The 21,658-nt window shown below is 55.2% G+C and overlaps 1 protein-coding gene across 1 annotated transcript in view; it reads left to right on the forward strand.

Moving 5' to 3' along the window:
- Positions 1-14,279, forward strand: part of LOC103172863 (voltage-dependent P/Q-type calcium channel subunit alpha-1A-like) — a 63,218-nt gene extending 48,939 nt beyond the window's left edge. Inside the window, 8 exon segments of the mRNA XM_042344636.1 lie at positions 138-238; positions 766-875; positions 1,843-1,978; positions 3,609-3,722; positions 7,636-7,671; positions 10,176-10,368; positions 10,874-11,115; positions 13,557-14,279. Coding sequence (XP_042200570.1) covers positions 138-238; positions 766-875; positions 1,843-1,978; positions 3,609-3,722; positions 7,636-7,671; positions 10,176-10,368; positions 10,874-11,115; positions 13,557-14,279 — 1,655 coding nt within the window.
- Positions 14,280-21,658: the final 7,379 nt, after the last annotated feature.

The raw sequence follows: 21,658 nt of genomic DNA on the forward strand, positions 1-21,658 counted from the left end.
CGTGGAGGGCGCTGTATAAGTGCAAGTTGTTGTTGCTGTCGTCGTTTTACATCAAATGCAAGGATCATTATTTGTTGTGGTTATTAACACATACTCCTCCCCTGTGTCTCTACGGCACGTTCCTGTCCTGCCGACAGCAACGGACTTGACAGTGGGGAAGATTTACGCAGCCATGATGATCATGGAGTACTATCGTCAGAGCAAAGCCAAGAAACTCCAGCAGCTGAGAGAGGAGCAGGTAATGGCGGAAGGAGTGTCCACACACACACACACTGCCCTTCACCCATGTCCTCCCCTCCCTCGTCTCCTTCAAGGTCCATCTCAAGACCTTCCTCTTCGACCACCTTTGATCCCCCTCCTACTCCCCCTCCCCTCCGCTCCCCTCCCCACCCTCCATCCCCTCTTGATTCCAACCCCCAACTCGGGTTCAAATCACTGGCTGCCCAGCGCCTTGGGATGTCCTCCCGACGTGACGGGCTTTGGCTTTGAAGCTTTGTGGAGTCCTGTAGACTGTTGGTTAGAGCGCTCGCCTAATCTGATTGGAATTCCAGGCGGGGCGAAATCTTCAGCGAGTTTCCTTACGCCACACGCCTGTGTTTATCGGGCAGTGAGTAGGTCGTTAGTCGATCACTTTCCGGGGATAATAATCCTTCACAACACGATGTGGTCGGTCAGCGGGGCTGGGACGCTGCTGAGACGCTGTATCGCATGTGAGGCTTCTTGTAATTGAGGCTGTCACTGGACTACGTGTTATATCTCACGCAGAATCGGACGCCGCTGCTATTTCAACGCATGGAGCCACCCTCCCCCACCGAGGAGATGGAGCCGGGGCAGAACCCATTCCCAGACACCCAGCCTGTCACTGGCAATGGACCGTAAGTCACCGACTCCTTACCCGACAAGCCCCAGAGGGACAGAAACCCCAAATTCCACCTGGTCTCAGCCTTACCCTCACTCCCTCCCTCCTGCTTTTTCTTTGCTGGCTCGCCGGGTGTCTGACACACACGGAACCCGTCACCTTGTGCTTAAGAGTCTCCCAACCCAACTGAGAATTCCCTGCCTCCCACCTTCACCTGGAAATCCCAGAGAGAGATTGTTGGAATGGAATGCGCTCTCTCTCTCTCTCTCTCTCTCTCTCTCCCTGGAGGACGCCCCCCGCTTACCTAATTCCAGAGAGTATTAGGCGCAGGTTGGCGAGAGCCAAGGCCTGGGGTGGGGGAGCTCAGAGTGTGCGTTGGGGTAACTGCTGGAGTCTAACCAGCTGAACCCACACACAGCTCGGCCATTGAGAGAGAGAGCGCTGTCTGGCCAAGCTTTCCCGCTGCGTGTCCAGCTCGGACCCTCCCCATTAGTTAGGGACTTTGATTGTAGGGTTACCAGGAGCTGAGGGGGAGGATTCCCTGCCCCTGATGGGAGGGAGGGAGGGAGTGAGGGGGGGAGGGAGAGGGGAGACTGAGACCGGGTGGAATTCCAACGCCCCATTCTCGCTCCCGAATCCTGGTTTGTCTCTGTGTTTATTTGTAACCTCACGATTGAATGAGATTCCCGATTGAATCGTGATAAATGTGTCTCTGTTCTCTCTCTTACACACACACACACACACACTCACTCACACTCACACACACACAAACACTCACATTCACACACACTTACACACACACTCACACACTCTCACACACACAAACACTCACATTCACACACACACACTCACACACACACAAACACTCACATTCACACACACTTACACACACACTCACACACTCTCACACACACGCACACTCACATACACACTCTCACACACTCACACACACAAACACTCATATTCACACACAATAAATAAAGCCCTCAAGAGGAAGTGATGAAAGAAAGCCAGTCCTGGGTGACGGACCGGGCCCAGAAGATGTTCCAGCAAACTGGGGCTTGGAGCCCTGAAAGAGGGCGATCAGAGGACAAGCCTGACCCCCAGGCCAACTCTCAGGTAATCCCTGGGGAGCGAGCGAGTGTGTGCATCATATCACGGTGGCTTTGCACGGCTTCTTGGCATGTAAACCAGTCTTGGCACATAGCCTCGAACCTTCACAGAGAGCCTTTCCCCCAACCCCACCCCACCCCACTCTCGCTGCCCGACCCCCACTATCTTATTCGTCCCCTTTCGTCCGTTCTCCTTCAATCCCAACGGTCTTACGGCTGAGACTGAGCGGAATTCCGGATGGGAGGGGGTGGCACAGGTTCCATGTCGTTCGCTTACAGTCACAAAGCACACAGTCACTACACTCGGGCGGCAGCGCTTTGAGACATCCTCCCAACGTGACCTCAATTCCTCGCCCACACCAGAGGCTGAATGGGAGAATTGACCGGGGATTGTTGTTAAGTGGGCTTCAGGTTGAGGGAATGAAGAATTCGGGACCTGTTTCGCCCTCGGGGGCCGGACGGGCTTTGAACTCGGAGCAAGGCAGCGGGGAGCGGGGAAGTTCTAAGGAGAAGGCGGTGGGTTTTGCGGGATCATATCTCTGTTACGTGTAATGTTACATGATAGACGTGTGTCACTGTATGTTGGACACGGTGCTGTCATACATGTGTGGTGCATAACAGATGGCGGGCGACATCTTACACTGAGCTCATCCCAATCACATCCTCCTCCATTGATCATAGAGAGACAAAGCCATTGATTGACCAATTGCCCCAATTCCTACCCTCACCCCTCAATCCCACCCAACACACCATCCAAGGTTCCCCTTAAGCCATTAGGAAGAACATAAGAATTTCCTGGACGAAAGGAGACTGAGGTCCATCCAGTTCACCATCTGCCCATCCTGACAGGCACTTGCACATGTTGTGTCCCCCCAACTATACCCGTGTCTCCCCCCCAGATATTATTTCCTCACAGAAATCAATCTCATTTGTTCTCGAAAGAATCAACATTTTCTGCTTCCACCGTCTGTCTGTCTCCGGAGGGAGTCTGTTCCACACATCTGCCGTTCGCTCACTGAAATAAGTGTTTACGCAGATTTGTTCTGAATTTCATAGCATCGGAGAATGTTGCAGCCCAGAGAAGGAGGCCATTCGGCCCATCGCGCCCGTGCTGGGCCGGCTCTTTGGAAGAGCCGCCCAATCACCCCCCCGCCTCCCCCAGCTCTTTTCCCCCATTCCCCAGCAAAAAAAAATTCCTCTTCAAATCCCGATCTAATTCCCTTTTGAAAGTTAGCGTTGAATCTGTTTCCACCGGCAGCGAGTTCCAGACCATGTTTACATACGAACACAGGAACAGGAGGAGGCCATTCAGCCCCTCAAGCCCGTTCCGCCATTCTAGAAGATCATGGCTGATCTGTATCTCAAGTCCAATTACCCGCCCTCACCCCATATCCCGTGATCCCCTGACCCTAACAAACAGTATTTACCCACTGAATCAATAATCAAGGCTGGGGGTGGGGCGGCTGTGGTAAGGAAACTGGCCCAAAGGGCTTCCCTGCCTGGGAATCGAGCCCAGGTCCTCTCGCTTGCGAGCGAGTGTCCCAGAGAGCGAGGGTAGGTTAGGAGGGACACGCTAGCGAGCCAGCCCCAGTGAACATCCCCTTTAATACCCCCCCAATCTGGCTTTGTATTCACAGGCTGTGGAGTTGCAGGAGATGGGGAGGGACGGCCTGTCAGACAGCGATCAATATCTTCCAATGGAAGGTCACAGTCGCACTGTATCCATGCCAAGGCTGCCCGCCAACAACCAAGTGAGCTCATCCGATCATTTCCTGTCCGTGCTTCCTGTCTGCCCTCGATCCACCACCATCACCATCATCACCATCATCACCACCATCACCAACACCACCATCACCAACGCCACCATCACCACCAACACTATCATCACCAACACCATCATCACCACCATCACCACCATCACCACCATCACCAACACCATCACCAACACCACCATCACCACAATCACCGACACCATCACCAACACCACCATCACCACAATCACCGACACCATCACCAACACCACCATCACCACTAACACCATCATCACCACCATCACTATCATCACCACCATCACCATCATCACCACCATCACCATCATCACCACCAACACCATCATCACCACCATCACCAACACTATCATCACCAACACCATCATCACCATCCCAATCACCAACACCATCATCACCACCATCACCAACACCACCATCACCACCAACACCACCATCACCACCATCACCATCATCACCACCAACACCATCATCACCACCATCACCAACACCACCATCACCACCAACACCACCATCACCACCATCACCATCATCACCACCATCACCACCATCACCATCATCACCAACACCACCATCACCATCATCATCACCATCATCACCATCACCAACACCATCCATCACCACCAACACCATCATCATCACCAACACCATCATCACCACCAACACCATCATCATCATCACCACCAATACCATCATCCCCATCACCATCATCAGCATCAGATTTATTTTCCTTTCAAAGTACTTTTATTTGGGGGCGGGGGGGCCCCTTTCTTTAACTCTCTCTGCACCATGTTAAGCCACCAATATAGCATCTCCGTCTGCCCCCTCCTCCACCCATCCGCCACTGTAAGAAGAGATATACAAAGGAGGCCGTTTAGACAGGAGGGGGTTTGGAGGGGTTACAGTGGAAGATTTTATCAGCTTCACTCGGGCTCCATGGTGATCTCTAATGTAGCTCAGGGGTTAGAGCCCTCGCCTCGCAAGCGAGAGAGGACCCGAGTTCGATTCCGGGCCGGATCGGGTAGAAACCTTAGGCAATTGAAAGTTGAGAGATCTTGCGGAAAAAACAGCACCAAAAGAGTTAAATTATTTGTTTCCTTTTACATCTGAACGTTTTGGGTTAATTCTCGCCCCCCCCCCCCCCCACAAAAAAAACCTCACCTTCCCCTCCTCCTCTAACCCCCAACCCCCACCCCCCCCAAACAAAACCCCACCGCTTCCCAAATATGTGCAGGAATTTTGAGGGGAGAGAGTGCACGGACTCAATTTTGAAGGGGCGAGTTTTTTTTTGGGGGGGCTCCTTGTGCTAAACCCCACCTGAAGATCCTTCTCTTCAACTGCGCCTGTGGTGACACCCCCGCCCCCCCCCCACTCCCTCCCTTTTCCCTCGCTCAGTGTCTGCCTTGCCACTGTTTTGAGAGAGATGTTACCCTAAGTCAGAGGGGAGGGGGAATGGGGGAGGTGGGGATGCCCTATTTGTGAAATGTTGGGCCGCGTAAGCAACATTTTTGTGTTTCCCTTCCAAAAACATAACATAATGTTTACAGGTTGTGGGGGGGGGGGGGGGGCAGATGAAACGGAGGGAGGGAGAGAGGGGCAGTGGTTGAAATCAGCTTGTGGGCCGAATGTGGCCCACGGGCCACCAGTTGGACCACTTTGCTCTAATTGTTGTTCCTGTTCAGGCCCCAAACCTCACCAAGTTCCTGATCCCAGCCGTTTGGGCAGGGGTTCAGTTGACCTCGGCTCCTTAAGGGTGGGCTGGTTGGTTGGTGGGTTAGCGGTAGTGGGAGTGGGGAGGGGGAAGAGGGGGCAAGGAGGAGGGGGAGAGTGAGAGGGGGGGGGGAGGGAGTGGCAGCGGCAGATTCCCCTCCCCATACCAGCACACGCACCATTCCAATCCATCCTCCCGCCCTCATTCCCATTCCGCAAAACAAAAAGCATAATTAGTCAGTAATTATGGACTTTATCAGGAAATGTGTGTGACTGAGGTGGAGTGTAGAACCTCCCAGGTGCAGCCAGCGCAGGGAAACCTGGAGCCAAGCACTTCCCAACCACCTGCTCCTCTTCTCCGCCTGTTGCACCTTACCAGCAATTCACAGTGTCAGGGCGGCCATGGATACTCCTCCCGCCTCCCTCGACCCTTCCTCGCTCTCCCCGTTTGCCCCCTCCCTCCCCAAAGCCCTACCAAGCCAGCCCTCCCCTTTCCTGGGTGCCTTGTGCCGTGGCTCCTGCTCCAGTTAGAGGCACCGGCCTTTGCTGAGAGACAAGTCTCTTCTGGACGCGGATCACTGGGATGTTCAAGAGCCGGTTGAGTAACTGGGGATTGAGAAAGCAAAACCCCGAGCAAAACTTTCACGGACGTCAGCCGAGGCACGGGGGAGAGGGCACGGGGTCAGGGGCAAATCCAGCACAGAAACCAGGAAGCGTTGGCCTGGGACAGAAACCGGGAAGTATTCCTTGGGACAGAGGCCGGGAAGCATTGTGTGGGTGTGGGAGAGGAACAGTGGACGTTTGGCGATTGAGGGAGGGCTTTGAGGGGAGGAAGTGAGTGGATTATGATTGATGATTGACCAACTTGACCAGCGTTGAACCATTCCCGCCGGGGGGCTGGTGAGTCGGTCGGTCACTGGAGAAGCACCGGGTACAGAGCAAAGCTCTTTGTAAACTTCCGTGAGTGGAAACCTGACACACGAGTCGTGTCGGTCGGGAACCGTAAACATTTAGTACGACTCGTGCGAAGGGAGGAGTCATGTCAAACTTTGCTTGAGGCGTATCCCACACGACTGGGGTGGGGGGGGTGGGGGTGGGGGGGGGGGTGGGGGGGGTGGGGGGGGGCAAAGTTCTGTATCATTGGGATTTGACGTGAGTTCCACACAACCAATTACTGTATATAAATATATATATCTACACAACTCCCGCCTGTTTCGCTACGGCAACTGGAGGAACAGGCCTCGATGGGCTGAATGCCCCCCCCCCACCCCCCGCCCCCCGCCCCCCGCCCCGTTCCTCCGTGAATCTCTCTGGAGGAAACGCAACAAGTCCCTTCGACTCGTTTACATCCCCGAAGCCGACCCCCCCCCCCCAAAAAAATTCCCAGGAACGCTCCTCGTTTCCTCCCTCGAGACACGCTTCCCGGTTCCCGTCGGGTGCAGCGACTGTGTGTTTTGGAGCCTCAAGCGGGAGCCGGTTTGCGCCCAGCGACATCCTCTACCCCAATCATCCCCCCCACCCTCACCCCACCCCCCCCCCCCACACCCCCCTCCCGCCCCCGCAACGAGCGATTTTATCTGTGGGGGGTGTGGGGGGAGGAATTGTCAGCCAGGGGTAGGGGGGGAGAGAGAGGGAAACCCACTTCTCTTTTCCCACCAGCGTCCTATCCCCCACGACCTGAGCTTCCCCTCCCCGTCCCAACACGGGGGGACGGGGGGCGGTGAATATCTCTGCCCCCCCCCCCCCCCCCCCCCGCCCCGAGAAGGGCAGTTTTTTCTGCTGTATAATTCAGCGGAGGATTGGATCGTGGCTTCTCTGCTCTCAACGTGACGGGTGGGAGCGGTTCTGTGTGCCTTCGCTCTCTCGTGCTTCTCAGTGTATAACTCTGTGTATCTTTTTGTGCTTTTTTTCTTTTTTTTCCCTCTCCCCTTCTCTTCCCGTTTTCTTTCTCTCTCTCTCCCTCTCTCCCTCTCTCTCTCTCTCTCTTCCCTGTCTCCGACTCTCCTCACTCTCCTCTGTGTTCGTTCGCTGCTGTCACGATTTGTCCTGTCCTGTGCTCCCCCCCCCCCACCCCCTCCTCTCCTCCCACCCCCCACTCTGTTCCCTGTCTCCCCCTATCCTGTCTCGGTGTTGCCCCCCCCCCCCCCTCACTCCTGTGTGTGAGCAGAGGAGAAAAGTTCGGAATCGTGGGAATAACCTCGCTGTATGTACCCTGTCTAAGTCTCTTTCTTCTCTTGTGCCTGTCTTTAAGCTTCAAATAACGGAGCTCGCTGAGCTTTGCAGGGTGGGGGGGGGGGGTTGGTGGGGGTGGGGGGGGTTGGTGGGGGGGGGGGGGTGTTGGTGGGGGGGGGGGGGTGTTGGTGGGGTGGGGGGGGTTGGTGGGGGGGGGGGGCCTGTTCAGTTGCTGACGGCACCATCTTCATCAAATAATTTGAGGCAAACTTGTTCCCCAGTTTTTAGGGGGACTTTGCTCTGCCCTGAGTTCTCTTCCCTTCCCTTCCCTCGCCCCCCACCCCCAACCCTCCCCCCGACCCCCCCCACCACTGCCCTGCAAATTCCCAGGCTTCTCCACGTGCGCTGAGAGCAGTTATAACGTCCCCCCACCCCCCACCTCACAGCCCCCCCCCCCCCCCCCCCACTGAGATCAGCACAAAATTGAGTCTCTTCCATCTGTTTATTCTCTCTCTCTGTCTCTCTCTATATATATACACACATTTGGACAGGGCCCAAAGTTGAGCAAGGAATGGTTCTCCACTCCCCGCACACGCGCCGGTCCGGTGGTTACCAGCAGTCAGTAGGAACCCGGTTGTTGGTGGGTTGAAGGATCCCTTTCTGGGGGTAATAATCCCTTCGAAAAAAAAATTTAAAATAATAAATTGAGTCACTTCAATCCGGGACTGTTTGTGAGGCCGTCGCCGGGCGCGTTTCGCCCAGAAACCGTACAGTCACTACGCTTGACAGTGTACCCCGGGAAGCGCTTTGAGACGTCTCGAAGACGTGATGAGGCGCCGGGTCAAATGCCAAGGATTATTATTATTATTATTATTCTGTGTTTAAAAAAAGGAAGCAACTGGTAAGAGCTGAACATGCCCCTTGGGTGGTCTCTGCATGGCTGCTGAGGGTCTCGCCTCTCGTTGCCTTGGGATGGAGGCGGTCATTTTGTTGAGGGCAAAATGGCTGCCCAAGTAACCGGTCAAAGGATTGCATGCGCGGGGCGGGGTGGGGCGGGGCAGGGCAGGGTGGGGCAAGAGGGGGTAGTTCCCTGAAATCTGGCTGGAATGTTCCTGCATGGCAGTCTGCTGATTTGTGATGGACTTGGGGGGAGGAGGAGGGGAGAGGGTCCCAAATTCCACCCAGTCTCAGCCTGCGCCACCTCCGAGGTCCCTGGGGACTCGAGGCTCGATTCTTATTGGGGAAAAAAAACCGACGTTTTCCAAACCCAAGGCTTTGGAGCGATGGGGGTTCGCACGTGCCTCAGGCTGAGGCTCGGCTGAATCGAAGGCCTCCACTGCCTCTCCGCAGACTGGGAGAGAGGTGGCAATGTTGGTGGTGAGATACGGCCCCCCCTTGTGGCCCACTTGGAACATCGCACACAGGTGGTTTGATCGATCGGCCCATCAGTAGGTCGATGGGTGTCGATAGAGACGAGAGAGACATCAGATACACAGAGAGATAGAAAGAATACGTATGTGTGTGTATGTGCTTAACGTGCATCTTGTATACATAACCTACACTATCCTACAGGCAATGTATGTTCATTCCACGTGTGTAAGTGATTGCAGGCACATGTGTATGCAGGAGGTGTGCACGGTGTGTGCTGGAGTATGTCGCAGTGTGTGTGTAGTGGTGTATGTTACCGTATATTAGTGTGTGTGTGTAGTTGACGGATGTGGATGTACCTGTAAATGCAACGCGTGTGTGTGACAAATGAACGTGTGTTCATATGTGTTCAATATCGGCGCCAATATGGTAAGTGTATAATTGTATGCAGAGTGCATGTATGTACGTATGTTACTCTATGTGCAAAACACGTAGATTATCCCGTGTATATTTCATGGCCGCTCTCCCAGTGTTCACCGTGTGTTCTCTCTGGCTTTCCCTCTTGCCCCTCGTGCCCTCCGCGCTTTCACCCACTCCGCCCCGAAACTCCGGAACTCTTTCCCTCGTGCCCTCCGCTTCGCCCCCTTTCCTCACGTGGAAACATTGAAACCGGAGGAGGCCATTCAGCCCCTTGAGCCTGTCCCGCCATCCTATAAAATACAGTCACTACACTTTACAGTGTGTTCTGTGAAAGCGCTTTGAGACGCCTCGAAGACGTGATACGGCGCTGGGTCAAACGCCAGGATTATTATTGTTATTGGAAGATCCCTCCCCATCTTCAGGTCGCCCCTAAAGACCTTTCCTCTTCGAACTACGGTCACCCCCCCCCCCCCCCTCACTCCCCCCACCCCCCGGCCCAGCATTGTCAAGCAACTCTGGGCGATACCCTGCATGAGGGAGGGAGGGGGAGGGAGGGAGGGAGGCAGTGACTGAGTAACTGAGCTCTCTCTCTCTCTCTCGCTGTGTGTGTGTGTGTGTGTGTGTGTGTGTGTGCGTATGTGTGTGGGTGTGCGTGTATGGTGTGTGTGGGTGTGTGTGTATGGTGTGTGTGCGTGTGTTGTCGTGGCGGGTGGTGGGAGGTGTAACCGGGCTGTGATTGTGCTGCAGACGATCGCTGACACCAGCCCCATAAAGCGCTCGGCCTCCACACTGGGCCACCTGCGGCCCAAGGGCGTCCGACTGGACGATTACTCGTTGGAGCGAGTGATCCCCGAGGAGAGCCAGAGGCCCCATCGCCGCCGAGAGCGGGGTCACCGGACCTCGGAGAGGTCACTGAGCCGCTACACTGACGCTGACACGGGTAGGCCCCCCACACGCCTCCCACACGCCCCGCACACGCCCCGCATATGCCCTGCACACGCCTCCCACACACGCCTTCCACCCACATCCCGCACATGCCTCCCGTACACGGCTCCTACACATGCCCCGCACACAAGCCCCGCACACGCCTCACACACACCGCACACACGCGCCCCCCACACACGCCTCCCACACATGCCACACACACGCCTCCACATGCCCTGCACACAACTCACACAATCCCCAAACCTACATGGCTTATTCCCAGGGCCTGTGGGGCAGATGGGGAACAAGATTGAGTCGTGTCTCGAGCCAACCCTGTTCTCTCTCCCTCTCTCCCTCCTCCCTCCCTCCCTCTCTCCCTCTCTCTCTCTCCCTCCTCCCTCCCTCTCCCTCTCTCTCTCCCTCCTCCCTCCCTCTCTCTCTCCCTCCTCCCTCCCTCCTCCCTCTCTCTCTCTCCCTCCTCCCTCCCTCTCTCCCTTCCTCTCTCCCTCCCTCTCTCTCAGGCCTGGGCACAGACCTCAGCACCACCACACAGTCCGGTGACCTCCCGGCGAAGGAGAAGGACCGGGAACGAGGGCGGCCGAAAGATCGTAAACACCACCACCATCACCACCACCACCACGTGTCCTCGTCAGACAAGGAACGGTTCTCCCAGGAGAGACACGAGCACGGACGGCCCCGCTCCCGGGAACGCCGGTGGTCCCGCTCCCCCAGCGCCGGGCGGGAGTGTGGCACGCACAGACAGGTGGGTCCACACGGGATCCGAACACGGGGTGAGCGAGAGAGAGAGAGAGAGAGAGACCGTCAAATCATCTCTCCTTGGGGGAGAAGTCGGAGTGGGGGCGGAGGGGACGGGGGGTGGGGGGGTGTCTATTGTACACTGTCATGTTGTGGTTAGACCACACAGACACATAGGCACACAGACACGTACACAGACACATGGGCATACAGACACACACAAAAACACGCACACAGACACACACACAGACACATAGGCATACAGACACGCACACATATAGACACACACACACAGACAGGCACCCACACAGACACGCACCCACACAGACACGCACCCACACAGACATGCACCCACACAGACACGCACCCACACAGACACGCACCCACACAGACTCACAAAAACACCCGCAAAACACCACAGTCACTGCCCTCCCGACAATACTGTGCCCCACCCCGTGGGAAGCTCGGCCATTGGCTTCCGCAGTTGGGTTGCCCCGATGGCTCCCCGGAAGCACACGGTCGCGGTACAAGTAAATGTCTCTGCGTGAGGGAGAGCGGTGTAAATAGAAGCTGTAGTCGTTCTCAAATCCCGACAAACTGCTGGACCGCGAGGCGGGGACTGACTGACGAGAGATTCTGCCTGAATTGCTGAGACAGACACAGACAGGAGAACACTCCACTCGGAGGCCTTGACTGACGGGACTGCGTGTCTCTGTCTCTGTGTCTCTCTGTCTGTCGCCGCCTCACACTGTGGTCAATGACGATGGCTGACGGCAACTCATGGCCTGGATGTTAGGACTGTGGCTGACGTCAGTCTGTCAGGTCTTGTGTCTCTCTCGTCTCCTGCTATGATGTGATGTTGGCAGCTTCTGTGCTGGTTACATGGGGCGGGATGGGGTGGTGGGGGGAAGTGTGTGTGTGGGGGGGTGGGGGGGTGGGTGGTTAGTGTGTGTGTGAGGGGGTTGTGAGTATCCTGTGGAATCCTGTAGCTCAGGGGTTAGACCCCTCGCCTCTCAAGCCAGAGGACCCGGGTTCGATTCCTGGGCGGGTCAGGTCAGGGCAAAACCTTAGGCAAGTTTTCTTACTCCCCACACACACAGACACACACACTCACACACACACACACACTCACACACACACACTCACACACACACACACACTCACACACACTCACACTCACACACACACACTCACACACTCACACACACACTCACACACACACACACACAGGTACACTCACACACACAGGCACACACGCACATACACACACACACACACAGGCACACACACAGACAAATACACACACACACTCACACACACACACAGGTACACTCACACACACAGGCACACACGCACATATACACACACACAGGCACACACACAGACAAATACACACACACACTCACACACACAGACACGCACAAGGGGAGCGCAAAGAGGGGCAGAGGGGGAGATAGAGACAGAGAGAGGAGGGGGCAGGGAGAGAGAGAGAGAGAGAGAGAGGGGGTGGGGTGGCAGAGAGAGGGGGGAAGAGGGGGCGAGAGAGAGAGAGAGAGAGAGAGAGACGATGAGAGGAGGGGGACAGGGAGAGAGAGGGTTGGGGAGAGAGAAGGGGGGCAGGGGGAGAGAGAGCGAGCCTGGGGGCTGTCCCTGTGTGACTGGCTGTATAGAGCGCGAGAGGGGTGGGCAGACAGAGGGGGGGGGGGGGGTGGGGGTGGGGGGGGAGATGGAGAGAGCGAGAGCTGTGTGTGTAGGTGGGGGTTAGGTCAGGGCTGCTCTTTGACCCCTTGAACTTACAAGCATCATTTTTTCTCTTCATCTTTGTGTTGGCTTTTTCTGTTCTTGTGCTCGTTGCCCCCCCAACCTGCCCCCCCACCCCCCACCCACCCCAAACTGCCCCCCTCCCTCCCCCCCCCCCCCCCCCACCCCATCCTCAACCCACACCATTGTGTCCCTCCATCAAACCCCATCTCCCCCATGTTTCTCTGATCCCTACCCCACTCCCCATTTTCTCCTTCTCTCTCTCTCTCTCTCTCTCTCTTTCCCTCTCGTTCTCTATTTCTGTCTCTTTCCCTCTCACTCTCCCTCTCTCCCTCTCCCTCTCTCCCTCTCCCTCTCTCTGGCTTCCCCCCCCACCTCATCCCCACTCCCTCCCCCTCCTCCCGGATGTGTGTTTTATTGCTTCCCGCCTCTCGTGTGTACCTGTGCGTGTGCGTGTGTGTACGTACGCATGGTGTGTGCGCATTATTTTCTCACACTTTCCCCACCCACACTTTTTGTCGTCGTCTGTCCCCGTTGTTGCGTCACTATTACCCCCCCCACCCCACCACCGCCACCCCCTCTCCCCCTCCCCCCTCTCCTCCCCTCCTCCTGTCCCGTTCCGTTCTGTTTGTTTTTCTTTTTATTTTTTGATTTTTCTTTTTTTTTTCCCTTTCACTTTTCATGCAGGGCAGTAGTTCGGTGAGTGCCAGTCCGGTGCCCTCCACGTCTGGCACGAGCACCCCGAGACGAGGCCGCAGGCAGCTGCCCCCCACCCCGGCCACCCCCAGGCCCCACATCACCTATTCCCCCGTGGTCCGGAAGGCGATGGGCCCCTCGTCCTCTTCCTCCCAACAACAACAACAACAACAACATCAGCAGCAACCGCAGCAGCAGCAACAACAACATCACCACCACCACCACCACCAACCGGGCCGCACCTCAAGCCCCAGCCTCCGCCGGCGCTCTCCTCCGCTCCCGGACAGCCCTAGAGCAGACCATCACCGCAGCCGGTCGCCAGGCCCCGACCGGACCAGCCAGAGCCGCCGCGAGTCTCCCCGGCTTCACCGCCCGCCCGACAGCCGCTGGTCCACCCCGGGCCCCGGCCCCGGCCCCCACCACCACCACCACCACCACCACCTGTCGGGGGAGGCCGTGTATTACTGCCCACCCGAGGGCCCCGGACACGACCCGGAGACGCTGACCTTCGAGGCGGCAGTGGCCGCCGGCTCCGGCTCGCGGTCGCCCAGGACTTCCCGCCGAGGGGGGGGCCTCCCCTCGCCCCCCAGCCAGGGACGCCGGGTGCCGAACGGATATTACCACGAACTGGGGGCCCTGAAGAGGAGGGGGCCCGAGGGCAGGAAAGGGGCTCACGAGGCCTACAGTGAGACCGACGAGGATGACTGGTGCTAACACACCCCCACCCCCCCACCCCTTCCCCTCCACCTCCCTCTTCCACCTCCCCCAACACTCTAACCCCCCCACCCTCCACCTTTCCTCTCCCCCCCCTCCCATTGGTATCCCCTCACTCTGCGCGAGTGAGGAGAAAGTGGGGTGGGGGGGGGAGGCTGGGGGGCTGTGTTCAGGGCAATGAGGGATTTGCAATTTTGGGGGGGAAAAAAACCTTCATATCATATCTCCCCCCCCCCCCGCCCTTCCCTGACCACCCCCAACCCCATCCCCACCTCCACCACACGCCACCCCTTCCCCTCTCTGAGCTTTAAGGAAATCCTTAACCCCCCCCACAACACTCGCAGAGAGAGAGAGAGAGAGAGAGAGAGAGAGAGAGTTCCTTAACCCCCCAAAAAGACACCGTTGAACACCCAAAATGCATGAAAAAAAGACTTCGGAAAATTAAGTTTAAAAAAATGAACAAATTGGGAAGGGGGGGGGAAGGGGAGGGAAGGGAAGGGGGGGGGAAGGGGAGGGGGTATTGTTCAGAGTATTTGTATGGAAGAAGGGAGAGGGGCAAATAAAATGGAATGTGCATGTTAAATGTAAAATATGTGGGTTTAAAGCATAATGGGTGGGGGGAGGGATGGGATTAAAGGGGAGGGGGCAAAATGGGGTAATAAGTGGGGGGGAAACTTACACCTCTGAAGGTGCTTATCGATGAGTTTTATCATCCTGATGTCTACAACAACAACTTGCATTTCTACAGCGACCTTTCACCCAGGATAGCGTCCCTAAGTCTATTAATAAGTCAATGGGGGGAGTAAAGAAGAGATAGCCAGTGGGTGACCTTACCGGACATTGTGGAGGTTGTGGGTGGGGGGGGGGGACACAATGGGGGTGCGGGGGGGTGAATAGGGAGCTTTGGGAGGAGATAGAAATTGCAATAGCCCCCACTCTCTCTCTCTCTCTCTCTCGTCTCTCTCGCTCAGAAGGATTTCCCATTTCCTTTTTCGTTGGGGTAGGTGGGAAATTAAGACCCCCCCCTAAAGCCCCCACCCCCCCGGTGGCTTGTGATCTCATTGACTCCTCTATCAGCCCGAGAAGACTTGATCTGATCTCAGACAGACTTGGCCTGGGATTAAGGTGGATCGGAAAAATGGTCTTGGATGACGCTTTTGGGCTTGGGGGTGATGGTAGGGGTGGGTGGGGGCATTTCGTGAGGGGGTGGTGGTGGGAGGGGGGGAGAGGAAATGATGTGGGGGGAATGTCCTGCATTTGTTCCCCCCCCCCCCCTCCTCCCACCCCCTCCTCCCCTCTTTACGCTATTTAAGTGACGTCTTAATTTCCGAATGCGGTCAACGAAACAGGTTAATGAGCCTCTCGAGGGCATCAGACGTCTTGAGATTAGTGTGAACCACACACACACACACACACAACAGGTTTGAACACCAACCGCTTCGAAATTCCAACCAGTCTCAGCCCCAAACCCAGCCGCTCCCCCCCCGCCCCCAACCCATGCCCCCCCCCCAACCCCCATCACATCTTAAAACCCAACACACAATTGGGGTTCAGTTCGTAATTTGGAACCAAACTAATTTGAGTTTAACCGAACCACAGGCTAAGACTAAGTGGAATTTAGTGTGGGGAGGGGGGTGGGATGGCGGGGGCTCTTGGCATCTTGCGGTTATTTGGGGGAGGGCAGAGCTGTGCTCGTGTGTGAAGGGAGTGTGGGTGGTGGGGGGGAAGCAGGAGACATGGAGAGGGAGGGAGGGAGTGAGGAAAGAAGGGAGGAAGGAAAGGGGAGAACGAGACAAGAGTGGTAATGGAGGGGAGTGTCCATGTCCCCCCCCCACCCCCCCACCCCCCGCCACACATACACACATTTGTACAACAGTCCAGTGTGTGTGTGTGTGTGTGTAACAAGGAGGTGTTGACTATGTTTCGTAATGATCTGATCTTCCCAGTTTTGCTCACTTATGTTTAAAGTCACGTGTGCACCTCCCAGTGCCTTGTAAGGAGGATTAATACTGCAGCCCCCCCCACCCACCCCCCCAACCCACCCCCCAACCCACCCCCCAACCCCCCACCCCACCCCTTCCCTCCCTCTCCCCCATTCCTCTCTGAAACCAAGACGCAGAGTGATTCCTATGTTATGGCCTGAGTTTCCCTTCGATTGCCAACCTTCTTTGATCCCCCCACCCGCCCAATCCTCTCCTTGCTGTTACAGCCACTACACTTTACAGTGTGTCCTGTGAAGCGCTTTGAGACGTCTCGAAGACCTGATGAGGCGCCGGGTCAAATGCCAGGATTATTATTATTATTATTATTATTAGATGGCGAACTGTTTGATTTGGTAAAACTTCCAAATTCAGGTAGAATTCTCCACACACACATAGACACATACACAGACAGACACACACACACACGCACTCAGACACACACACACTCAGACACACACACACACTCAGACACACTCAGACACACTCAGACACACTCACGCTCCTCTCAGCCACACTGAACGCAGCCGTCTCCCAGTTAACCTCTCAACAACAACGACAACTTGCACTTACACAGCATTCCTCACGCAGTGTAACATCCCAGAGAGCATTTGGATAACTCCACCAACCAGCGTCCAAACTCAGACCCGATTAAAGACCTCTCCCCCCTCCACAGCCCCACGATTCACATCACCACAACCCCCGCCCCCCCCCACCCCCACTCCCATCTTGAATTGTGTTGTCGAAACTGTGCCACGGGCTCAGGCCGGGTGGAATTTCAGGCCTCAGAGGATTGTTCTCTCGATGTGACGAGGTTTACATTTTGTGGGAATTCTGAGAGTCAGTTCTCTTCCAGTTTGTGGAATATTTTCCCCCCTTCCCCCCTCCTGAGTGGCTCCAAAACAAGCCTGATGTGTGTGTGTGTGTCTGTGGCAGGTGGAAAATGGTGACTCCCGTCTCCCGACTTTTTTGGGGAGGGGGGGGGCAAGATGTCACCGTGCGGAGATGGTCAAGGGGGGGTGGGCTTTGATTCTGGCCCTCACCCGTCACCCTCCTCGCCCTCTTTCTTCCCCCCCCCCCACCCCCCAGTAGCCACCGTTAAACCAAAATCTGACAGTGAGCACATCGTTGACGTGTGTGGGTGGGGGGGAGAGGGGGAAGGGGAGGGTGAGAGAGCGAGATGGGGGAGGAGGAGGAAATGTGACTTGTATACACTGTTTACGGTAATGTCTCGGTGGTGTTGTCGGAGAGAGGGGGCTGGGGGTTGGGGGGGAGTTGGGGATTGGGCGTGGGGTCTATTGGCAAATTGGCATTTCATCAGTGAAACGCGGTGATGGAAAGAGATGAGGTGTCTATTCAACAGCTGCGAGGCTGCCCCCTTCCTTTCCTACCCCCCCAACCCCCCTTAACACCCTACTGCCCCACCCACCCCCTCCTCTCCCCATCACAGCTCAGAGTGTTGTAAATAGCCTTTGTTATGTGCATGTACTCTTTTTACGGATCTCAGTATTAATTTGGTGAATGCCAACAGCCAACAACCAACAGCCAACAACCAACACCCAACAGCCAACAGCCAACAACCAACAACCAACAGCCAACAACCAACAGCCAACAATTGACAGCCGACTGACAAATAAGAGAGAGTGAGAATTACAAACATCATTCAACAAAAAGACCTATGCAATGCGTCTCCTGCCCTAGTCTGCGTCCTACCTTACTTAGCCAAGGCAGTATCTGCCCAGCACTCGCCCCCCCCCCCCGCTCGCTCGAAAGAAAGCTAACAAGCGCTATCTGTGTCCACAACAGTCCTGCAAGTCGAGAGGTCTTTGGGACGGTGCTGATAGTATTCTGCATGTTGTATGTTTAGCATGGCCTGTGGCATCCCACCCTCCCCCCACCTCCGCTCCCCTTCCTCCCTCCTCTACCTTCCTCATCCTCCCCTCCACACCCCCCCTCACCTTTCTGTTGCTGATGATTTGCAACCCGGTAAGTGCTAAATTGCACCTTAGCTTCTATTCTATTCGCACCTCGTGAACGGGGGAAACTGGTCAGTGGTGATTGGGGCATAAACTGTGTTGATAAAATGGTGCAAGTTAAATACCCTTCCTCCCTCCCTCTCCCCCCACGCCCCTCCTCCTCCTCCTCCTAACCCCACCCTCCTCTCCCTCTCTCCCCTGTGAGGGGGGAGCGGGTGTTTGGTAAATTGGCCTTCATCATCCCCTGGTTGACCCCCCCCCCCAGCCAACTGCTCAACTCTTGGTCAATTCCCTACTTCAAGGGCTGGTCAACTCCTAGTTAACTCCCGGACAAGCTTCCACACCCCCCGGACAAGCTGGAGAGACTCCCCCCCCCCAGCAATCCACCTCACTGAAGGTCAACCTTGGACCAAACCCATTCCGGAAACCATCCAGGAGATAACAGCCATTTTATTGGATTGTTACACAAATGTTAATCCCATTTTCCTGTCTTACTTCCATACCCTTTACTCCACTCACTCCCCTCTTGTCCGTCTCCCCTTTCAATTCCCCCCCACCCCCTCCCCAATCCAGTCTGCTTACCACAGTGTGGAACGTGTTCTCACTGTGTCGAGATTCCAAGAGCAAAGAAAGTTATTTTCGGCCATCGTGACTGTGCTGGGGCTCGCTCCCCCTCTGGAGCTCTCTCCCCCCCCCATGGTGTCTGTGCTGGGGCTCGCTCCCCCTCTGGAGCTCTCTCCCCCCCCCATGGTGTCTGTGCTGGGGCTCGCTCCCCCTCTGGAGCTCTCTTCCCCCCCCACCCCCCCCCATGGTGTCTGTGCTGGGGCTCACTCCCCCTCTGGAGCTCTCTCCCCCCCCCATGGTGTCTGTGCTGGGGCTCGCTCCCCCTCTGGAGCTCTCTGCTCTAACCCCATTCCCCGCTCTGACCTCCCACACCCTTTTCATTTATTTTAACATCAAGTCTGTGTCTAATTCCTTCTAAAAACTTAACAGAACTTTGACAACACTTTGATTGGGACCTGAGTTGGACCCCACTTTGGCCAATTCACCAAATCAGTGGAAATAGCCTTTCATCGTTTTCGTCTCTGTCTCCAAACCTTTCGGGGTTGTAAACCCCAACTCCCGCCGGCCTGACCCGCTGAACATCAAACACCGTAGTTCAGAAAAGTGTGGTCTCCCCCCCAGCCCCCCAATAAACCCCCCCACACCTCCCAATAAACCAGTCATTAATCTGTTTGTGGGACATCTGTGTGTGTGAACTATGTTGCGTTCACCTACACAAAGAAAACGGTCACTACACTTGCCAGGAACGTGCTGGGAAGCGTTTTTTGACACGAAAATGAACACAGGCTCCATCAGAAAGCTCTGCCCCGAACCCGACTTGGCAGATAGGACAGCGAGGACAAGGTTGGATTAATTTTAAGATAATAATATCTAACAAGATTTTTGTGTGTGTGGGTGGGTGGGGGGACGGGGGGTTGGGGGGTGGAGGTTAATGGTTGTTGAGACAGGACCCCAGACTGGTTGTATTGCAAGTTACCGTGAACCAGTCTTGGGGGTCAGGAGGGGGGGGGAGGGGAGAGAGACCGGGATCAAAGTGCCATAGCATCTGAGATAATTCTGAATCACCACTTTATTTTTTTTATATTAAAAAAAATAGAAACGGGAGAGGGGGCCCTGGGAAAAGTTTGGGTGCAAAGATGTTTACAAAAAAAACTCGCTCCCCCCTCCCTCCTTCTCCCCCTCCTTCCTTCCCCCCTCCTTTCCCCATCTGCCCCCACCCCTTGTGCCCTGAGTAAGTAACCCACGTGCACCACTGACTGCGTGTTTGGCTTTTAATTTCTAGGCTTCGCACGTTTAACACATAGTCCTCCGCTGTAATGAAGTAGACCAAATATTTAATTTTATTAAGTTTTTATATATAAATATATATACATAAAAAATATATAATTCCTGTTTTCCTTTCAACGGAAAGACTGTATAGTTGCGGCGAGTTCAAAACTAATATTTTTTAAGAAAAAAAACGAAAGCAAGGAGAAAAATAGAGAGAGAGAGAGAGAGAGAGAAAGGCAGCGAGAGAAAGAAAGAGAGAAGAAAAAACCTCCCTTGACCACATCCTCAGCATAATATCCATCGTAATGTCCATCGTCTTACATTTTCACCCCCAGCTGTTTGGATTTTGGAAGGAGACATTGGGTTTGGTTGGGGGAGGGGGTGGGGTGGGGTTTGGAGGGGTCACTGAAATTGTGAGTAAGGACACAGCCCGACCTCTTCTCCATGTCAACCCACCTCCTCACCCCAACCCATGTTCTCCCTCCGCTCCCCCCCACCGCAACCCCAAAGCCTCTCTTCCAGACGCCCCTAAACTGTTAGTTTGCTGTTGAATACAATCGCTTAACAACACGTGACATTGACACAGCGCCTATCACATCGGGAGGACGTCCCAAGGCGCTGGGCTGGACAGGCGGGGATTTGGACCCGAAGCTGGGGTTGGAATCAGGAGGGGTGGGGGCGGGGGGGGGGAGAGTGAGCGGGACGGGTGGGAGTGGGGCGGGCGCGGGGGAAGGAAGGGGGGGGCGACAGAAGAGGAGGGTCTCGTAACGTGCAGAATGAGAACCCACTTCGAAATGTACAAAAAAAAAATAAAAACTCAATAAAATCTTAGGAGAGACGGAGCGAGAAGAAAAATGCATGTGTAATGTGCATGTCACTTAATTATGAGTTAATGTCACCTTCAGGAAAAAAAAAAACAATTCTAGATGTTTTTAGGGCATTGTGTTATTTTCTCTATTTTTAAACAAATTTGGTAAATTAATGAGACTTTGTTTGAGATATTTCTATACAAACTGTTATTAAGATGGTCGATCCTTCAAAGGGAGGTACGTGGCGGAGAGAGCAAAGTCTGACTGGCAGAAACAAGGTGCCTGAACCTAATATTGTGGCTTTGGACTATCAGTGCTGTTTCTACCAGTGCATTTTGTAATCCCAACTGAAGCTTTCCTTACCAAACCTGAATAAACCGGAGAGTATGCACATGTCAACTTCTCTCGCACGGCTGCACATTATTCCTTGGGGCGGGCGGGTAGTGGTGGGGCGGGCGGGCTGGGGTGGGGGGGGGGTGGCAGGGGCCGGGGATATTCTTCCCGCACTCCGCTCCCGCTTCGGAGTCGATTACCGGTTTACAGCACTCGCCTCGCAGGCCAGAGGACCCGGGTTCGGTTCCCGGGCTGTAACCGGCGGTAAGTAAGAACCTGGTTGTTTTGTCGATTGGCATCGCTTTCAATAACAACAATAATAATGTTAATAATAATAATCGCTCTCCAAAATCAAACGATGATGATTTGGTCCCTCAACCCGCGGCTGTTTGTGGGCTACGCTGTCGTGCGCAATCGGCTGCTGCGTTTCGCCCACAAAATATACAGTT

This window comes from Callorhinchus milii, unplaced genomic scaffold (genome assembly GCF_018977255.1).
Source record: "Callorhinchus milii isolate IMCB2004 unplaced genomic scaffold, IMCB_Cmil_1.0 Scaffold29, whole genome shotgun sequence".
In the NCBI taxonomy this organism is placed as follows: Eukaryota; Metazoa; Chordata; class Chondrichthyes; order Chimaeriformes; family Callorhinchidae; genus Callorhinchus; species Callorhinchus milii.